Source organism: Harpia harpyja, chromosome 6 (assembly GCF_026419915.1).
Source record: "Harpia harpyja isolate bHarHar1 chromosome 6, bHarHar1 primary haplotype, whole genome shotgun sequence".
NCBI lineage: Eukaryota > Metazoa > Chordata > Aves > Accipitriformes > Accipitridae > Harpia > Harpia harpyja.
The window spans coordinates 37,360,642-37,381,428 of NC_068945.1; the positions used below are offsets into that span (position 1 = coordinate 37,360,642).

Consider the following 20,787-nt stretch of genomic DNA (forward strand, 5'->3'; position numbering starts at 1 on the left):
TACAGCCTTCACCTTGGACCTCGCCTTACACGCAGGTCTCCATTGCTGTAGTAGCCAGCAGTGGCACTACCACCCATGTAGAGCCCATCAAAGGCCATAGAAATGTCATTTGGTTTCAGTCTTATCGGCCGTGATCCGACATGGATCCAGGAAGAGACCTGCCGAGGCTCTGGAGAGGAGCTGCTGGGCAGCAGTCCCTCACCGGCAAAACGGCGGGGGATAAGGAATCCGGTACCGGTGCCTTGTGCATGCTTAAGGAGAGGCATCAAAAGGTCTTGGACTAGTGGAGCATCTAATAAAGGCTTTGAAGAGGGCCTGTAAAATGTCTACAAATACTGATAGACGGCCCAGTGCCAGGGGATGTCGTGTTTGTAGCAGAATGAACTTGGCTGCAGTTGGTGCGGGAGCGGGGATGCAGTTCCCAGGTACGGCAGGGATTTGGTGGTACGGCTCCAAGCCTCCCTTCTGTAGGAGCCGCTTCCCCTCCTCTGAAGATGGGCATCCATCTACACTGATTGGAATATCGCGAGAGCGGCGACGGGGGGCACAGTAGGTAGACAAGACTTCCACAGTTCCCAGGTACCCCTGAGAAGGTCCCAGGCTAACAGGGGCACAAAATGAGAGGGACGACCCCCTTTGCGGGTTCTTTGCCTCCTTTTCATGGCGAGTCTTATTTTCTGGGCACGCTGCTCAGCATCAGGGTTTTCCAGCAGGGCCGTCCAGTATTCTCAGTTCTCCCACAGCCTGACCTTTCCGCAGCGGAGATGCCCCCTTCTCTGGCTTGTCCCACCTCAGAAGTTTTGACCAAGACCGTGTCACCTCCCCATCCCTCCTCGGTGGCTGGGAGACTACTTCTAAGCATTTTGGTTTTGCTTGCTCCCTCTCCCAAAACCTTTCCCGCTGAACAGGCATAGACACAATTTGTAAAATGATGGCAGACACATGCACACGTTTCACGCAAACCCAGAGCTGTTTATTATGTTCAGAAAGTGTTTTGGCAATGGATGGACGTAGAACCAACCTAGCTGTCCATCCTTTGCCAGTGTTCAATGATCGTATATATATTTGACTTCAGTGATACCAGAAATTAGGTGCCTGGTTTTTGGTGAAAACTAGGCATACTGGGGCACCTTTGTGACCAAGATGTTTTCTGGTGAATTACTTCTTTTAGTTAATGTGTTTAATTCCGCCCAGAACATAGTTTAGTTACCTAATAGGTTTGATTTTTTTAGGTTTCGGTTTAGGTCTGATTATTAACTGAAAAGTAAGAACTGCACGGTTTACTTCTTACAGAGCTACCGAGCTCCTCAGAGAGCTACCAGTTCCTTTTAATTTCATAGTAGAAAAAGATTTTCTTTTCCAAATATTGACCTCAGTTTAGAATCAGCCAGGCCTTTTCAAGACGCTAAGCAAATGCACCTAGACAATGCAGATACAATAATTGCCCACAGGAAGATCAACTGAAACGCTGCCTCCCAAGTCATGTTGCTCTTATCCCTAAACTCCTAGGAGAGTGTGAGAGAGATGAAGATATAGTGCAATTTCACCCACGTATTCTACTCCATACCTGATATTACCCATGACAACAAGAAATACAAGGGGGAAAATGCTGAATATGCACTTCTAAGAGATAGATGCCCTGAAGCAACAGAAACACAAAGCGGCTCCCACAGGAGAAGGATAGGATTAACAATCTTGATTGTTTTATAATGGCCTCTGGTATGTTTTTCCTGTTATGAGGCAAAAAAAGCTATTTGCTACACACAAAAAAAATGTAGAGCCTACCTTGTGCTAAAAGGCAAGGGCTTGAAGTAGAAATAACTTAGAAAGTGAGAGAATGAGCATGGAAAGAGTCCTGCATGGATTCATCCAGGCATGTGTTAGTGATAGCGCAAGAAAAAAAAAAACACCTTAGTTTGAAGGAATTTTTACATGTATCTCATTTCTGAGGTGCATAAACGGTGACTCCAGCTCCAGCGAGGGGCAAGCCAATGAAAGCCAAACTAAAAAAGCCAAAAGAAGTGAGAAGTAGCTTACGTTACCTTATAATCTTGTATTTTCTCCAGTAGAGAGACTGCGGTCAACATGTTCTTCTCTGAGAGCGGTTTGCGCTGCACTTAATCTGGTATAACTGTGGGGTGCCACCAAAGACGGCAGTCCTTTCTGTCTCCGTGTCCCCACTCCCACATGTGTCCCTGTTCTCTTCCTTGCATGATATCGAGGGATTATGCAACTTCGGGGTGAATCAGCTCCCCCCAGCCAACAGAAAATGAATAGGTTTTTGGTGGGATAATTTGCTTTGAGCTGACCCGAGCGAACTGAGCTGGAGGTAGATGGGGAAGATGGGGAAGAAACTGGTGAATGTGTGGGGCAGTGAGCTCTTTACCTCCATCAGCTTCAGCCAGAGCAACGTCTCTGACTGCAGTCTTAGGCAGCTTCCAAACTGGAAAAGCACACAGGGAGAGCTGTTTTCTATCAATATGCTGCTGGACCAACAGCAAAGATCTGGGAGAGGAGGAGGTGACAATAAATGTGATGGAAGAGGCAGAATTCTGAGGGGTTTGAATGCTAAAGCATATGGGATATTTGGAAAATGGGGAACCACCATCTCGGCTCTTTTTGGAAAACAGAAGGAGCCAGACTCATGCATCTTCCATAACCAAGTGACTGAGGAGAGCTTTTGCTGAGGAAATGAAAATCTCACTTAGCTTCAACCAAGAAATATTAATTGTTTTCTCATTTGCTGCTGTTCAGATATTTGCCGCTGATCACAATCTAGCAGATGATGTGCTATGAAAGGTGGAGTCAGTGTAAAATGCCTTGCTGAATAATTGATCACCACCCCCCCAGGCTATGTCCATGGATGAATGCATATGCCAGTTAAGATGACTGTGTCCCCAGTTAATGCTCTTAATTGACAAACACTTGATCTGAATTAAAATAGCATCTTTAAAGGCATCTTATTTGTGTCAGAAGGGTTTTCATATTTTACAATGTTTCTTTTGTATGTGTGTTTTCTGATCAAATGCAGGCACCTTTTGGCCCTTTTATTGTATGGACATTTGGAAATGGATGTATTTTTAACAAACAGCAGTGTAAATCTTGATCACGCCAAATCAATCGGAAACCTCTGGTTCACCTTCCCACTGTACTTTTTCATCCAATGTGTGTTGCTACCAGCATGTTATAATTCCCCCATTTTCTTAAGAGGAATTAGGGCACCAAATAAAAGCCAATATATCAGGGCCCCGTATCTCATCCACAAAGGCAACACGATGCAGCAAAGGGCCAGAGGGCTAGGCAATAGGGCTGCTGAACTCATTAAAGGGCAGAGATTTCCCACCTTTAAGCCCTTTCTACAGATTTCTTGGCCTTTCACAAGAATCACAGGAGGATAAGAAATTTTATCTGAAAATAGCTCTGATTCCTGAACATCTAAAATTTTTAATGTGGCTGATGTTATGCACGTATTGTCTGCTGGAATTTACTTCAGACTCTGAAAGGGGAGGGGGAAGGGAGGAGGAAAATAAAAAAAAAAAATCTGAAGGAATTAAGAGAGTTGGAAAAAAGGCAGCATTAATACCAAATGGTGCCACTGTATGTGAGCTCTCCTCTCAGCTTTCTGCCTCATCCCAGCTTTCTCAGTGTTGCTTCTCCTGAAATGCACAGGGTCTGGCTCTTAGAGGCCCTAGGCCATTCTCTTGTCTGTTCGCCTTTGGGAGGATTAATGGTTATTTGGAGGCAGCTGCCTGGATTTTCTCCCCATGTGACTGTTCACGCGGTCACATCCAAACTCGGTCATATTTGCTTTACATTTGCTGTGATAAGCTGATTTACTATTTCCTATGTAAATTGTGTAACATGACCTTGTAAGTCCAAACATAACATGAATTGTAAAAGGAGATAAAATCAAATCTCATCATTAATCATTTTATTTTTCAGTCTTTTTCAAGGCATTTTTTATTTTTCTTTCCGGTGAGAACCTGGTCCAAAGTATATCCAGGTGTGTCTACACACATCTTGCATACTGCATATAACCCTCTACATTACAGGAATATTAATTGGCAAATAAGGTCCAAGGTGAAGCTTTTGAACGTTAGAAAGTGGCAAGTTTAAGATCCCCTTATTACTCTTTTTTCATCTGTATTCTGCACTGAACCAGACAGAGATCCCATGGAGGAACAATACGTGCTGATACTGCATAATGCACTTTGCGCAGGGGACCAAGTCAAGGTTGTACAGTCAGCTGGCATCTCCTAACTGTTGGGTAGCTGACTTTGCTACCCGTAGCATCCTTTTTAAGTAGCTTCCTTGCTTCTTTTTTAGAAAAAAAACCTCAAGTTCATTTTAAAGAAGAAGATAGAACCAAGTTATGTGTGTCCCAGGCTGTGGACAGATGCCCTTTTCCAGATCCACCTGTGCTGGGGTGAAGAGTTATCCTCCCTGCAGTTTGCAGTCACTCCCTCCCTTCCCCAGAAAAAACTCCTGTGCCCTGGTACCGGCTGGCTGAGCCTGCCGTCCGCCTCCAAGGTCGGAATGAAATCGCTCCGGGTTAAACAGGCTGAGCAGGAGACTTCATTCACGTGCCTCATTCGGACTGAAATGCTTAGGGGAGAGTCAAGGGACCCAGGCTGGGAGTTCATAACTCTCTCTGTGGACCCAGGAAGAAATGGTACCCAAGAAGTAAGTGGTGCCTCCCGACGGAGAAGGCAGTGAGCGTGCCAGCGTGCTGTTTGCATGGAGGCATTTGCAGAAAACTCTTCTGTCTGCACCTGAGCGGCCCAAACAGGAGAAGGGCAGTGGTCATTTTTTACAGTTTTGTTCTCTGCTAAAGCTACGTAGGTGTTTTTGTGACAGAGGAAAGGCATTTCCCCTGGAAAATGTCACAAACTTTATATAAACAGTGCAACTTCTCAAATGAAGAGAACGATTTTTCAAGGCAAGAAAGGGCAAAGCCTTGAGCAACCCAGTCTGACTTCAAAGCTGAACCTGCTTTGAGCAGGAGATTGGACTAGAGACCTCCTGAGATCCCTTCCAACCTGAATTATCCTGTGATCCCATGATTTTTTAAAGTGAAAAATAACCAGCTACAGGTTAGCTGTCACTAGTGCTATAAACTGAATGCAAACAATTAGCGCTTTGGAGAACTGTTGGGAGGGTTCCCATTACGGCTGAGACAATCGGATGCCTGGCTGGCCCCAGAAGGATGGGTTCCCATTTTGCCAATCTTTCGGCTTTCTTGTTACTGCTCACGTGGCCCCACAGTTTGTTGGATCTGCTGGCCGAGCTGGCAGAAAGCTAGTTGACCTGGCTCACCCATGGGTCAGACAGTGCCAGAGGCAAGAAAATGGGAAAAGGTGGGGCCGCATGGCCAGGATTAACCCTGGGAAAGCAGAGCCTTAGCTTCTCATGTCAGCAAGCTGTGAGATTGTGCAGTTTTATTCTTGTAAGTTAACGTAGATGTGTCTAGGCACTGTCTGCGTCAGTTCTCCCACTATCACGTTTAATTATTTAATATAGGACCTGATCCTTCAGGACTGCAACCCCGTGACGTAGGCTGGTCTCTGTGCCTGCGTCTTGCAACGTACAGGGCAAGGGTTTCGACTGTGAGTGCCAGGAATCAAGTCCTGTACCTGTGAAGTACCACTTACATGTCTGCTGTTAAATAAGTGAAATCGACAAAGAGCTTTTCGCTTCCCAGTAAGTTGCCTGTTTGGAGGCTTTTCTGTCTTTTGATCGCAGGTCAGGTTCGTGTCCTTTTTGAGGTTAGGACAATTTCTTTTTTTGAGTGATTTTCAGTGCAACCTCCAATGCTGTCTTATTGCTTAGGTTACCTATTTTTATATTGCTGACTTGTGATGTGTGCAATGAAGCCTGACTCGCTGCAGCCTAGAAAGAACGGTCCAGCTCTCTCCTCCTCACCTCTGGTTACAAGCTCCCGCTGCTTCCAATCAACAGCTGTGGGCTGAGCCGGAATGGCTCACAGATCAGAACGGGGAAAATGAACTCTGCAGAAAACCCAGCAGAGCGGTTCCAGTCAGCCGGGAGAGCTATTCCAGCTCACCATGCCCTGCTCTGTCCCTGCGGCAGCCAAGGCACGGGGGAGGCAGGGACGGACCCCGGCGTGGAGAAGGGGAACTCTCCCTTGGGGGACAGCCTACAATTAGCTTGTATAAAGTGGTCATGAAACTGCAAGATCAGTCACCTTTTGCTCTTCAGAAGTACTTGCATTCAAATTTTTCTTCAGGTGATTTTACATGGAAAAAAAGTTCCAGGAGAAATTCCCCAGGAAGCTGCAGAATCAGTAAAAGACACCCTACTGTATTTTTTTTTTTCCCTCGAACAAATGTAGCAGAAAAGAATGCTTATTTAAAAATGATTATTTCTTCTGGCATAGAACAAGAGCAAGCCGGAGAATATTTTTTACTTCATCAGTTAAATATTTACAATAGTGAAGTGGTGGTTTTCTTTTTAGCTTTCGGCAACAAATGCAAAACTGTGCAGTGATTAGCTTTGCATGAAGTCAGTGTGAAAGAACAACAGTATTTTTAAGAAGCTGTCAGTGGCTTATCTCACAGCTGGCACCTATTAATACAGTGAGTAATTTCTGCAAACCCAGATAGGCTCCAAAATTAACACTATCCATTAAGAAAGACCATGGAGTGCTATAATTATGTCAGAATACTTTGGCTGGCAATAAACAAATCATTCTTAATGTTGCATTCACATCCATTAACACAGGTTTCTAACCAGAAAAGCAGTAAATTTATTTATTTTTAATACAACTTAATCCATACATAGTTTAATATCATCCAGAAAAATAACAATTTTTCTATTATTTCCACATCAGCAATTTTTGTGGGAACTAGCCAGTTTGACATCACACTTTTTCTAGCAACGTTCCCATGTTAATATGTGCTTTCACCCAGCCTCCTCAGACTGCTCAGAAGTGGCACAATTACTTCAGACTCAGCAGTGCAGCAATAAATTACAAATTGTCCTCTAGCTTGTTTTTGCACACCCATGGGAAACTTCTTCCCTGCGGTTGTTCTTAAAAGACTTGAGATTCCATCTGTTTATTTTATTTTCCAGGTGGAAAAGAAAGGGAAAAAACCCAAACAAGATAAAACTGAAAAGTCTGCATCCATTTAAACCTCTTCAAAATCCAGAGTGAATGCTTTGATTTAAGCAGAGTCACTGAAGATTTATAGTGACAGGCAGATGAGAACTCAAAATCTCAGTCCAAGGCTGAGTTAGGAACACATGTAAACAACCTGGAAGCAGGTTTAAACAAGAAAGAACTTGCGCCCACTGTTTATTTCAGTGTAAACACATAATGCTATCATGAAATAAAAAGTCTGTGAATCAATTCAGGCAACAAATTTGACCCTGTTAACTACCAAAAGAAGGTTCCTCAGCTGGGACACTGGAGGAATATTGAATACTAAGCTCCAGCGCTCAGCTGCTAGTTAAGTGGGAAGCCAGGCTGGAGTAAAGGAGAATATTGCCATGATCCTGGGGATTTAGGTGTTGTAAGGGCAGCCTCCAAAAAAACCCACAAAGCTCTAAGATCTTATCTAACTTAGCTCATTTGCTGAAAACACCAAGAGGCTACAACAACTGCAAGTTACTGGACACATGAAAGCTAGTAGCAATAACTTTTTCTGAAAACATAATTTAATCTTTCTATGGGGACCTCAGTGCAAACATTTGCACAGATTACTGGTATCCTGGAGGAATGTATCTGGGCTTTCCAGCTGAAGAATGGGTTTTTTTCCCCAACACAGCAATGCAGTTATCCTAATACAGCTGAAAAACACGGTGCATCACTACTTCTTACAAATGCTCTGATTCTTCCCATCTCTGATTTCAAACACAAAGTGACTGTGCAGTCACATTTGCCTGTGCAAAATAGTTCACGTGCAATAGAAAAAAAAAAACCAGCTATTACGTAGTTTGTTACCCTCTGCATGATGTTCACTTGCTTCTTAAACTAAATGTGTATCTAATAAAGCAACTTAGTAGCTGATAGTTTTTCTAAGAAAATACAAAACCTACAGTGACTTACTTTGTGTATGACATTTCTTGACTTTTGGAAGGCTCCTGATATCAGAATATGACCCCTCTTCCTCGCCAATTAAAAATGAAATAAACCAGCAGACAACAAAAGAAAAATATCACCCAGACCATCTTCTGGAACTGTCTCTTTCTTTTTAACTCCCTGGCTTTCCCACCATCCAGGTACAGCTGCAGCACACTCGTATTATCACTGCCATTCCCGCCGTTCATCTTTATATGGGTAACATTAGCTTTACAATACTTCCCATTTTTGATAGCACTGGAAACAGACATTTCAAGGTTGCTTCAGAACTTGGAGGTTTTGTATAGCAACATCATTCATCAGCACATCTAAGACACTATGATTGGACTGGCCAGAAATAATTCTTCCGGGCTCTTTACTGAGGACTTCAAACTGAAGTGGCCAGCATGCTGTGAGAGATCATCCCGACTATGCCTACTACGCCAACCCTTTCTACACCTTCTGAACATCAGAGAAACCTCATATAATCTGTAATATCACCATAGGGGATTTTTTTTTTTGGTTGCCTTTCCAGACCTTGAATGTACTGTAAGGAACATAGAGTACTGGCATGTTTGTGGTATATGTCTTCTTACAGAGATCTGAGTGAATGGTTCAACACTCAAAACTTCTTTGCTTTGTACATATCAAAGTTCAAGATCCTTTTGTACGGACTGTAGGGTGCATCGCCTAGGCTATGGATTTCATAGGATGCATCACCTATGCTTTGGATATAGCACTTTTTGTGACAATTTACAGATAAAATGATTTAATTCATTTTTAACTTAAAAATTAAAACAAACAAACAAAAAAATGCAGGCACTTTAGGAATTTGCCATTCACCAATCTCTTATCCCACATCTCTGTTCAATGATGAGAAAACATAGGAGCATTCAAACTTTCCGCAGAGTAAAAGCTCCTGAAATCTCACATGTAGGCTTCAGCTGGAGGACATACATTGACAGTATGTTATTAACGACCGGTATAGAAACTGCTGTAGGCGACAAGCAGGTGCAGATCTATACCTTGATGTATAACACTGGAGGTAACAAAGCCAAGCTTCATCCTTCCTCACTCACTGATTTGCATGAGTCGGTTTAATTGGGCAAAATCAGTTGGGGACACCGGCCTCATCTGATAATAGCTCTCCCTGACAGCACGCACAATTACCAGCCGGTCCCCAATGCCACTCTCGTAAAGGTTCTCTGTGCCTGACTGCTAGTCAATTAATGATCAGGCTTATAAGGTCTCTTTGGCTGATGTTAGGTCCCCCAGTAATGCAAAGAAGCTGCAGACCTGGCCTAGCTTATGACTATATTTTGTTTGCTTTGCATTGCATTGTGTAGCAGGACAATGCAACCAGTGCCTGCTGATGAATCTGTCTCAAAACTTCAGATACGTTTTCAGCTGAGCCAAGATTCCTCATTTATATCTTTAGGTTTTGGCAGGTGTTTTGCTACCGTTCTTGTGTCTTCTTATCGGGTTTCTTCCTGGGTTTTATTGTTAAATGTTCACACATAAAAACCTTTTAAAGAAATTCTCAGACAAAGATCAATGTTAAATTGGAATCAATATTGAGAATGTATATCACTAATTTAACTGAAAATACTCCCAGAAAAGATGTGAACTGCATCTAGTGATGGCTACCTACATCGAAATCTAGATCCCCTTTTTTGCAGATTTGGTCATATCTGCAACTGATGAACTGAACGTCAGGTCCTGAATGGACACTACCAAAGAGACTACAAGTAAACGCGTATTCTTGCACTGAAGTCTGCTTGCTATTTTACTTTTGTCAGTTGATATCTCAAATGTAAGAATGCTTTGAATTATAAATTATAGTCTGTTTTATTTCTATACTATTTTATCCTTTGATCTATGGATTACAATACTTGTTAAGAGATACAAATCTGCTGCATATCTAGGCAGAGAGAGAAAAACTCTTAGATTGCATTAGTCTTTTTTATTGGTGTTGATAAAGCAGGCAGTTTGCTGTCAATTACAAAGTGTTTAGTTTACCTAAGCCTATATTCAGACCACCGATTAGTCATGCATATCAAGGCAATCTGGTGATTGAAGACTTCTGTATGTCCATCCCTTGTCTCAGTCAAGCCAACTAAAAAATCCCAGTGGTTGGTCCGTTACCAGCATGATAAATTGAACTTCAAACTATGTCCTGTTACTCTTTGAAGCTATATCATCCTTGGATTGCTACAGCGTCTAAAATGAAAATTGGAAGGATGATACTTACTGTGGTACCTGACCAATTCTATAGCTTCAAAGATTATAGATTAAGTAGATTTGTTTTGGAAGATTAGAGTATCGATAATGCTAGCATTAATGAAAATAATGCCCTTCTACCCTATAATGGGCTTTCTTCCAGGTCTAGTCTGCCTGCCGCCTTCCTCATATCTGAGAAAAAGGTTTCAAACATCAAGAATTCCATATTCTGAATTCCATTTAAATCATTTATTATCAATGCTGTTTTGAATGCTTGTTTTTGAAGCACTCCACATTTTCCCTGCCTTGTAAGAGTGTTACGATGCCCTTTATTCTCTTAGACTAATCCAAAGAGCACGCTCGATATACTTGAGTGTTCTGCTCTGTCAGAATGATATCTTATCCTGGCAAATGTCCAGCTGGTATTTCATTTAAATTTAAACAATAGAACTCCCGTCACTCAATTCGCATCACACAAACCCACGTTTGTACCCCAGTGCAAATACACGACCGTCCCACAACACTGTTTGAAATTAAGGGATAGTTAGCTTTTGGACATGCTATCAAATTGTAAACTGTAATCTATGTTAAAGCTACAACTTGAATAAGGCTCAGTTTGGCAGACCAGAGAGATTATGATTCATGCTTTAATTTTATCTGTCAGGTGCTATTGCAGTGCTATTCTGGCTAGCGTCCCAGGCAAACTCCTAAGAAGACAGAACACAGCTCTTAGAATACATGAACATTTTAGACTTCGAAGCTCTACGACCTCTCTTGTATTTGACCTCCTGAGGTTACCAAACGAACACAAAGGCAGTCAATCATTTTCTGCCACTGTCTTGTTGAGGTGCTTTTTCCCTATGTCTACTATACAGTTTGTTATCTTTGAGTTACACAGGGACAGATTTTTATCTGGAGTTAAGTGTACAGGTCAAACAGCTTGCATAAAGTTATGATGGTTAACCCAAGCAGAGTATCTAGCTCACTTTACTGCACATTAATGACAGACGTAGCTAAAGAGTTTCTGCTACATGTCTCCCTTCTTAACTGTGAAATAGCTTTTTTTCAACAAATAAATCCAATTATGGGATTTTTTTTCTTTCAAAGAATTGAGCTACAGATAGAACTACTGAATTTATGTGAAATCTTCTTACACGTGCAGCTAACAAATATTCTGTTGTTACTATATAAGCTAGTAACTCACATTATTAATTACTTTATCTGCTTAAGTACTTCCCCAAGGATAAGGGAAATGGTAAAGCCTTTACTGCATGTTCTACTGGTATCATAAAAAAGACATTCAACACTTCATTCTTAAACATTATTTATCAATGTTTATATGAAAACGGTAGTAGTTAAATAGACGTAGTGAGGACAAATTTGGACATTAAACTTGTCTAGAATGCTACAGAATTTGCAATTAATTAAAAATGGAAGCTTCTCGATAGTATTTTCATAAATCCAGTCTTCAGGAAAATGTAATTCTTCTTCTCCAAACCATCTCATTTAATAGAGTATGTATAAAGATTTTATTCTTCTGGGAGAGGTATATTAAGGCACTGCGTGTCCTTATGTGTTTTGCAAGTGGTAACTAACAAACCGAGGCAGAGATCTGTGGGTACGTTTGAAAGCATAAATCAGAAGCTGTCAGGCAAAGCTGACTTAAAGCTTGTGCTTACACTGCCTTGATCCCTGGGTTTCTTTGAAGATTTCTTTGTAAGGCTGTAAGAGAGCAGCATTCTGAGGGTTAGTCCAATGGACGTAATGGCTACAGATGATGATAACTCCAATGCAGAATTAAGTAGCAAAATTTGTCATTTTTCAAACTCCCTTTTGTGTCACTACATTTCCTTTTCCTTTCTAGCAGCCAGAGAGCAGCAGTTCAGCTTGAGAGCAGAGCTTTTTGCATCAGTGATGTGGCTTTGCAGCCTTCGCCGTGCAGCCTCCCCGGTCATTTGCAGGCTAGACAGCACCCGTCAGACCCCGCGGTGCAGCTGCTTCATAAGGACGTCGTCTGACCTCAGTGGTCAACTTCCAGTGATGGTGATCTGCGATGATCATCTTGATAATTGCAATATTTTTTCCCATGGCACTTCGGGTTTTTTTAAAGGTTTAAATCATCTTAAAAGTAGCAGCGCTGTAAGATTAGATAGTCTTTTATTTGAACGGTTCTTCCTGAATCCTGAACAATTTGGAGAATCTTCTACTTGAGCAATTACCTAGCAGGAGGAATCAACACCGATCCACGTCGACTGACAGGTTCCTCTGGGAGATTTCTGCTTCTCCCAGCCCCAGACCACCTGTCAGTGCAATGGGCTCGCTACAGACAGCGCTCCGCACCTACGGGCAAAGCCTGAGGGTACGCTCCACGTTAATTAAAGAACTTCGTTACTCTTTCTCTCTCATTTCTTATTTATTTATTTTGAAAAAGAAGCTCTGTAAAGAGCTCCTACCGAATATTGAGTCTCTACACAGTCCAAGCCCTATGCTTGGCAGCAATACAAGTCCAGCGAAAAGGACAGGGAGAGAGACGAAGGGGTGGTAAGACGCAGTGCGTGGTTATTTAGGGATGCTGGCACTGCAATAACCTTAGCACAGTGGCAAAGAAATCGTCTTCTCCTCAGGGGAGAGGTTTCCTTGCCTGGCCTTGATTCTGAACCCACACGGTGATGTGTTCTATTAGCTGCATCTGATCCCTGTGCTTTCTTTGTTCCTTTTTGTTGTTCAGATGCTATATTTTAATTAAAAGGAGGAAAAGAAAACTGAAAAGTGTAACACTGAGGCTGGAGGCAGAAGATACTGACATCGATTATGTCGTGAAGGATATAATCTTTTGCTAAACTGAGACAAAGCCAGTGATTCCAAGCCAAAAAAAAAAAAAAGTGAGATCTCTTACCAGCACTCCTGCGAGCTGCACCTTTATTAAATCCATCTTTCTCTTCCTTCCCTAGAATAGTGTGGGAATTGGGAAAAGGAGACTCAAACCGTTTCTTATGGAGATCTCTTACCTCAGAGTATTTAATAATGAAAATGTAATGACCTGATACGGAATACCTTTTAAGATAATTTTGCAACTGTTTTGAATATTTAGGTACCCATGTCTCTGTGTGTGTACGTGTGTATATATAGCTATGAGCAGTGAAATATGCTTTTTATTATACACAGAGAAGGCATTCTTCTTAAGGAGTCATCATCTTTGCATGTTTTTTTCTGACAGAAGGTTGGTTTGTTCATTCACTACTCCTATTATACCTGAAAAAAAGCAGTACATCTGCAATATCCTTTTTTCCTCCTGATGTCACAGTGTTACACATTCACCCTTTCCCCTTCGTTTGTCAGAGATAATGCCTGTAAGTCAAATTCTGATCTCAAAGTAAATCTGGAGGAATATATAAAAGAGATTTACAGTGAGAAAAATTGAATGGCACTTTTGATCCAAAAGTGGCTTATGGCACTTGTGAATCCAGCTGTTGCAGTAGGTGTTTGCGTGCTGACTGACACTACGTTGGAGAACTGAACTGAAGCTGGAACTTGCTTAGGGGCTTTAGTTCCAGCATTTCATTTTTTGCTCTGACAGCTTTTAAAAAATGCCATGTAGGACCAGGAAGCTATGTGACTTTCAGCCATATCCCCTAATCAGATTCAGAATGCTTTAACTATTGCTGTAAAGTGTGAAATCTCCTCTGGGCTGCTGTTCTTCCTTTGGCACTATTTCCACTGGAAGCCTGCCACCTGCGCGACACAAAAATAGGAAACTCAACCTCTGGCCAGATTTTAACGTTTTAAAACAACTCCTAAAAGGGAGAGCACCAGTGAAGGTTAAAAGCAAGCAAGAGAAGAGTAAGACATGACAGAAAGCAAACTTGGAGGATGGAGCAGGCAGAATTAGCAGTACAGAAAACCAGCTAGAAAGGTAAATCTCAGATATAAAGACAAGGAGGATAAGAAAACAGGAAGGAGGATGAAGGAACACATAAAGAGGAGAAGAAAAAGGGAAAAAAAAAACCCCACCCAAACCAGGAAGATGACAAATACCAGAGGGGGAAAGAGGGAGCAAAGTAGGAGGGATAAAGGCAGATGATGAAATCAGGGAGCAGACCTGAACAGATAGCATTGAGAGTGCGCTATTTTTTTTCTCTCCTATAGCCCCGAGGGAGCTTGACTTGCTAACCAAGGTACGTATGTGTTCAGCCCCGTAACCAGCTAGATCTTACGCTGATGTCGGCAAGAACTGGCAGCTGAAGACAAGAGATTGTTTCTGTTTAAAGGAGCCTCTGCAATGCATACCCATTCTTCCTCGGGGGGCTCTGGCTTTGCCTAGGTGAAACCCCCTTGGCAGGGGATGTACTACCTCAATTCACCCAGATGGGAGCAGCCAGGGAAAGATTTAGCCCCAGATTTAAATAGCTGATAATGGCAGCTTCACTCCAGTTCCTTCAATGCCAGAGATCCAAATTCATAAAGGCTAGCGAGCCTTGTCTCCCTCCACTCCCTTTTTATAGATGGTTCAAAGCAAGACCCCAGCATTACCGCTTTGAACCATTTGCCCTGGAGAAGCCGATCTTTCACCATTTGTTAGGAGGGAAGCTCCCACTGGCTCCTCAAGTCCAGACATAGGGTGTGTGAACACCTTTCCAGTGTCTGAAACCATCGCCTGGCATACCCTCAATCTAGCACTGACAGGCAGTTTTTAGCGCACCTCTCCTGTGAGAGGTATGATAGAAGAATTAAGTATTGGTATTATTTATTAACAATCTTCAGTGACCTATCTGAAATGAATGATCACCTTCAGTCTAAAAGACTGCCATGTGCACCACCACGCCTGAGAATCTCAGCAAAAGGACCAGAAATACTTAATGAGTGTTGGGAATGTTCTTTTATTCCTAGCAGTGATTCTTCACACCTTGGATTACCTCCAAGAGAGGCTGAATGGAAAAAGTAGGGAAACTTACACTGTGAGAGTTTTCTGTGACCAAGTAGAGGACTTACAGAGACTATAGAGCTGAAAAGCTTCCCTACAAAACCTGCAAAGATAAAGGCTGGGCCCAAACCAGGAGAGTAGGCAGTAACTGAAATAATTATTTGATAATTACCAAGCGTCTGAAATGAAGTGGTTTGATAATTTCATTCCAGTCCATAGAGGACAAATATAAAAAATGACCACTATGGTTGAATTTTCCTTCAGCTAATCATCACCTACACAGCCAACTGTATACTGCTGCTGCACTATAACCTGCGAGTGTTTTGTGTACAATGCTCTTTGTCTTACGTGTTTGGAGCCAAATTCTCACAAACATATTATACAGTCAAATTATGGCCCTAGAAAGACTCCTGGACTTACTCACCACCGCGTTACTCCAGGTTCACGACAGCATATTGCTGCTGATCTCAGGGCCATTCCAACTGGGTGAAACCTGAAGGATATGGTGGTGAACCAAGTCTCATGAATGCAGTAGTTCCCTAAAAATTATATAATGTGTTTAGGTCAGGCTTGTACGCGCAAGAAAGCGCAACCTACTTTAAAACACATTTTAGGCTCTCTGATGTTACCATGTACTCTAGATGTGGTCCCTCTCTGCCCCAGCCCTTTCCAAAGCAGAATTTCCCTCTCCTAAGAGAGAAACACTAATAAGAGAAGTGTGGACTGCCAGGAGCCACTGATACTTTTTTGATAGCTTGGGCTGACCCCAAGGCTGAGCAAACACATGCTGGGTTAACATGGAGGGGCAGTTCTCACTGTCACCAATTTTACTGTCTGTATTATAGGGTATCTTTCACTTTTCAAAAGCTCTGAAATACTTTTTTTTTTTTTTTTCTGCAGTGCAGTAGCATATAGAAGCCCAGACAGGATTCAGGCCTCATCATACCAAAAAACCGCACCAGTCAAATTCCCACGAATTGATTGAATCGTGTTGATTTTATTGTATCAGTGCAACCCAAGCAAAACAAGATATACTGTGCTGGAATAATGTGGCATTTGTTCCAGTGAAATTTTATACTTATGTAGTTTTCCTTTTTATAAATAGGGATTAAAAGGTGGTTTATCTACAATATAATGATAATCGTCTTTATGGAAAGTTTTATTAAACTCAAGCAGTGACAAAGGCATTACTTAATTGCTCGAGATGCTGGTAACGCAGCAACTGGCGTAGGTTTGATGTGCACAACAATGGTTCACGTATTGACTAAATGGCAAGTCTTCATATGGATTTACACAGCGACAGCCTACTCTTAAATAACTTCATACGTGAACACTTTCTTCCAGGAACAATTGTAATTTTCTCTGCAGCAAGAATTTTCATGCAAAAAGATACTTAGAAATTGCGACCATCCCCTTTCACATCCTCTTTAATATGAATAAACTTTTAACTGAGAAGTCATGCATGCCAGAACATTTATACCATAAGATATTGAAAATATTATTAGATCTTTAAGTTCCACAAAGCTATCAGCATAATATCATATTCAATAGCATAATTGTACTGTGAGCATTTCCCTAGTACAATGCTATAAAAATGTCAACTTTAAGATAATAAGAGACCAAACACTAGCTAGAGAGAGAATGCCTGATGTACAAAGAGACAAATATATTGCCCATCCCTTCTGTCTTAAAGATGTGTTTACCTTAGCTCAGCTGAATTGAAATAGGGTGTAAATAACTATTCCGGAACAACTGTACTTCTAGATGAAATCGAACTTAAAACTAAGGGAATTCAAAATGAAGGTTCAAAGAGATGACATGGGATGGCTCAGTGCTTTCACTGGTGTTCTCTTGTGCTCCTCCCTGAGGACAGAACAAGGTGTGAGGAAAATGGCCTTTCTTTCCTCTTTGGTGTTACTCAAGAACGACACCCATCTGTGCACAGACCCATGGGCACCATGGGTGGCATCACGTGGAGGGCACCATGGCCCATCCACCCGAACTTTTGAACACACCATCCCAATCACCTTTCGGCTCCCAAAATAAGGATCAGTTGGGAGTTCAGTGGGAAACAGGCCCAACGCTGCTGGGAAAACATCGCAATCTTTACGCACAGTGGTTTGGGTGATGGCCATGCAGCAGAAGGTCTGGAAGGCAACAACCAGAAAGATTACTCGGCTGTTAGGGATAACATTTGTGGCTGGCAGTTGCGATTCTTCCTGCTGATTAGAAACAGTTCTCTCCAAGAGTGGTTCCTGTGGGATTACAACATATCCCAGCATTTTGTAACCATCAGTGGAAGTTCTGTTTTTTTTCTCACAATCGGTATGGAAAGAGTAGTCTGTGACAGAGGAAAGGTCAAGAGAAAGAGTTTGTTTCAAAATAATTGCTTTCTGAAAGTGGGAAAATAATATGTTTGTTTATACAGTAGAGAGAGTGCACTGTGGAAAAGGGCACAGGGAGACAGGTTTCACCACTGCTTCCCATCTAGAGATTTCTACGTAGCACGAGGTTCAAGCACAGGTGAGTCACCTCATGTAATTCTGTAATTTGAAAGGGTAGATGCCCAGTTCTGGCCTACTGGTGCAAAGCTCTCTCTATAATAGTCAATGGAGAAAAATGGTCCCCACAGATGAGAAAATTGTATGCCTGTTCTTAGCATCAGATCAGCTTCAGCAGGAGCTTGTTTCTCCCTGCTGGGGATTGGGTCTGGGTACCTAGTTCATGTAAATACAAACAAACCCAGGGCAGCTGTCTGTGCCTGGCGTGGCCCGTCCTCAGATGTGCAATCCATACATTTTATTTCTAATTTACAGAAGGCTCTATGAGAAGCATAAAAAGAGAAGAAAGAAACTGCAATAGAGGAAGAAAGGAAAAGGCAAGGCAAATACGGAAAAAGAGGGAAGGAGGTTAAAATTACAGTACCGAAAGCAGGATGTGAATGCAGAAGGAAATTAGGATAAATGACCAACCACAAGTAGAAAATGCTACACGGGCTTCCAGTTGCTGTTGTACAGGATTGCTAAACAGAAAATTGTGAATCTTGTAGAAGTATTAGTACCTTTACATAAATGTGATGTCCCAACATAATGTCTTTCATTGCTTCCCTAAGAAGACGTCAAGCACTTTACCTACACTTTCCTTCTTGCCGTCATACCCCAGTATTTCTAGCTGAAATTCTTTTTGACAACTTTGCCTTCAGAGTCAGAAAGTTTCTCCATTGTCCACTTGCCTAATTTTGAAAGACGGCTACGTCTTCAGTTACGCTTTTTCACACACTTGGGTAAACCACCTCCCCTCGGGCATATTTTGTTCTTGAAATCCTGTCGTTTCTTGACAGTGCAGCAAAAATAGCTCTGACCACTACGATGCTGACCAATATCAACTCATTGTCTGCTTGCACTCTGCCATCTACCTGCGCCTAACTGCTCTTTTGTTCCGTACTTAGGACATGTGCTCTTTGTTCTGTTTGTACAGCATCTTGCAAAATGGCATCCTAGCCTGCGACCCGGGGCTCCTGCGCGCAAAGATGGTACAGGTAATTAACGCCAGCGTTTTGCCTAGCGCTGCACATGAACCACGTCGTACCTGCAAGCCTTTAAGCGCAAAAGCACTCACACCGCACACTGGTACCAGGTAACACCGCTCTCTCCTGGGTTTGGGTCGATGCCCATCACCTCCTCTGCCCGCCTCAGGGTAACAGGCTGGTTTAGACGAAGGTTTCTAAGCAGAACCTCGAGTTCCGTTTTTTTTGTTTGTTTTTTTTTCTTTTCCCCCTGGCTCTTTATTACTGTAAAGCACAGCCCGGAGCAGTTTCTTTGGGAAGGAGAACAAGGCAATCTGGACGCTCTCGCAGGCAAATACCCTGCAATACAGAAAAAGCGGTTTTTTTCCCGGGGACGAGCCGCGCAGGCCAGTTGACATCACTCCCACTCCCGGCCAGCCCGGTTCGCCCGGCAGCCGCCTCACGCCTCCCCGCCGGGGACAGCCCCTCCGCCGGTTCCGCGGCTCTACCCTCGCCGCCCACCGCCCGAGAGGGCTGAGTCAGCGGGGGCCGCCGGCTTCCTCGCGGCCTTCCCTCAGACCGCGGCCTCCGAAACGGGCCCCGGCGCCCGCCGAGCTCCTCCCGGCCGGGGAAACTACGGCGGGGCAGCTCCTCCCCACCCGCCGAGGCCGCCGCGGCCGCTCGGCCCGCCCGGCCTACCCCGGGGCTGCCCGTTCCCCGTTCCCCGCTCCCCGGCGGGACAATGGCCAAGGGCGCCCGGACGCCAGCCGGGGCCGCCCCCCCCTTCCTCCTCCTCCTCCTTCTCCGCCTCAGCGCCGGGCCCGCCCCGCTCCGCCTCTCCCACCGCCCCCAGCAGCCCCCGCGGCGCCCCGGCCCCGCCGCTGCCGCCTCCCGGCTCGCAGCTCCCGAGCCGCCGCCGCCGGCGGTTGCGAACCTGCCGCCGTGCGCGGCCCGCCGGGCGCCGCCGCGGCCTGCGGGCGGCCGCTGGTTGGCGGCTAAGGGGGACGGACGAACGGGCACGCGTGAGGGAGGAGGGGGCAGCGGCGGCAGCGGCAGGAGTTTCCCCGACAGCTGGAGGTTGCGGCGGCGGCTCCTCCTCCTCCTCGGATCCCCGTTAGAGCCGAGAGACCCCCCGCGCTCCCTCCTTATTGACAAACACACACAAAGGGCCGCACCGGGGACGCGTCTGGAGCCGGCATGGGAGACAAGAAGAGCCCGACCAGGTAGGGGCAGCGCCTCCTCCTCCTCCTTCTGCCTTTCCCCGGGCCCTTTCCGTGGCGGCCGGGTGCGCGGAGCCGGCGGCGATGGCGGCCGGCGGGGCGCCCCCGGGGAAGGGGGTGGGGGTAAGGCGGCAGGGTGAGGGCGTCGCGCCCGGTGTTGCCCCTGGCGCTCGTGTGTCTCCGCAGGCCGAAGCGGCAGCCGAAACCCTCCTCGGACGAGGGCTACTGGGACTGCAGCGTCTGCACCTTCCGCAACAGCGCCGAGGCCTTCAAGTGCATGATGTGCGACGTGAGGAAGGGCACCTCCACACGGTGGGTCGGCGGCAGGCGGAGGCGTTGGGCGGCCTCCCGCCGCCCCGGGGTGTGAGGAAGGGCGGCAGTGACAGGAATCGGGTGCTGGGAGGAGGGGGGAGAGCCGTTGGGCGGCTTCCCGCCGCCCCGCGGTGTGAGGGAGGGAGGGAGGGCGGCTGTGACAGGAATCGGGTCACGTTTACCTGGATCAGCACCACCCCACCCCCCCGGCCCGGGGCTCCCCGGTCAACGTGACCCAAGCCCGTCTGTGTGTGTGAGGAAACAGAAATAATAAATACCAAGAAGGGCATAATTGCCCGCACAGCCTAACCCCGGAGAGGCCGTGCCCTTCGCGTGAAGAAGAGCCTTCCCCTGGGGCGTGCCTGCTAAGACACTCGCCCTTTAGTGGTGGTGTTTTTTGTTGTGTTTTTTTTTTCTTTTAAACTCATTTTTTTCTCCGAGTTTAACTTTGCCTCATAAATACCTCCCCCCTTTTTTTTATTATTATTTTTTTAATTCGCTTTTCGTCACTGAACATCACCGTCCAGGT

The 20,787-nt window shown here is 44.5% G+C and overlaps 1 protein-coding gene across 1 annotated transcript in view; it reads left to right on the forward strand.

Annotated features, from left to right (window-relative positions):
* The first annotated feature begins 19,629 nt into the window (after positions 1–19,629).
* The window catches only part of YAF2 (YY1 associated factor 2), a 28,058-nt gene continuing 26,900 nt past the window's right edge, over positions 19,630–20,787 (forward strand). Inside the window, exons 1-2 of the mRNA XM_052789372.1 lie at positions 19,630–19,949; positions 20,133–20,258. Coding sequence (XP_052645332.1) covers positions 19,924–19,949; positions 20,133–20,258 — 152 coding nt within the window. The 5' untranslated portion in view covers positions 19,630–19,923. The remainder of the gene's footprint in view (positions 19,950–20,132; positions 20,259–20,787) is intronic.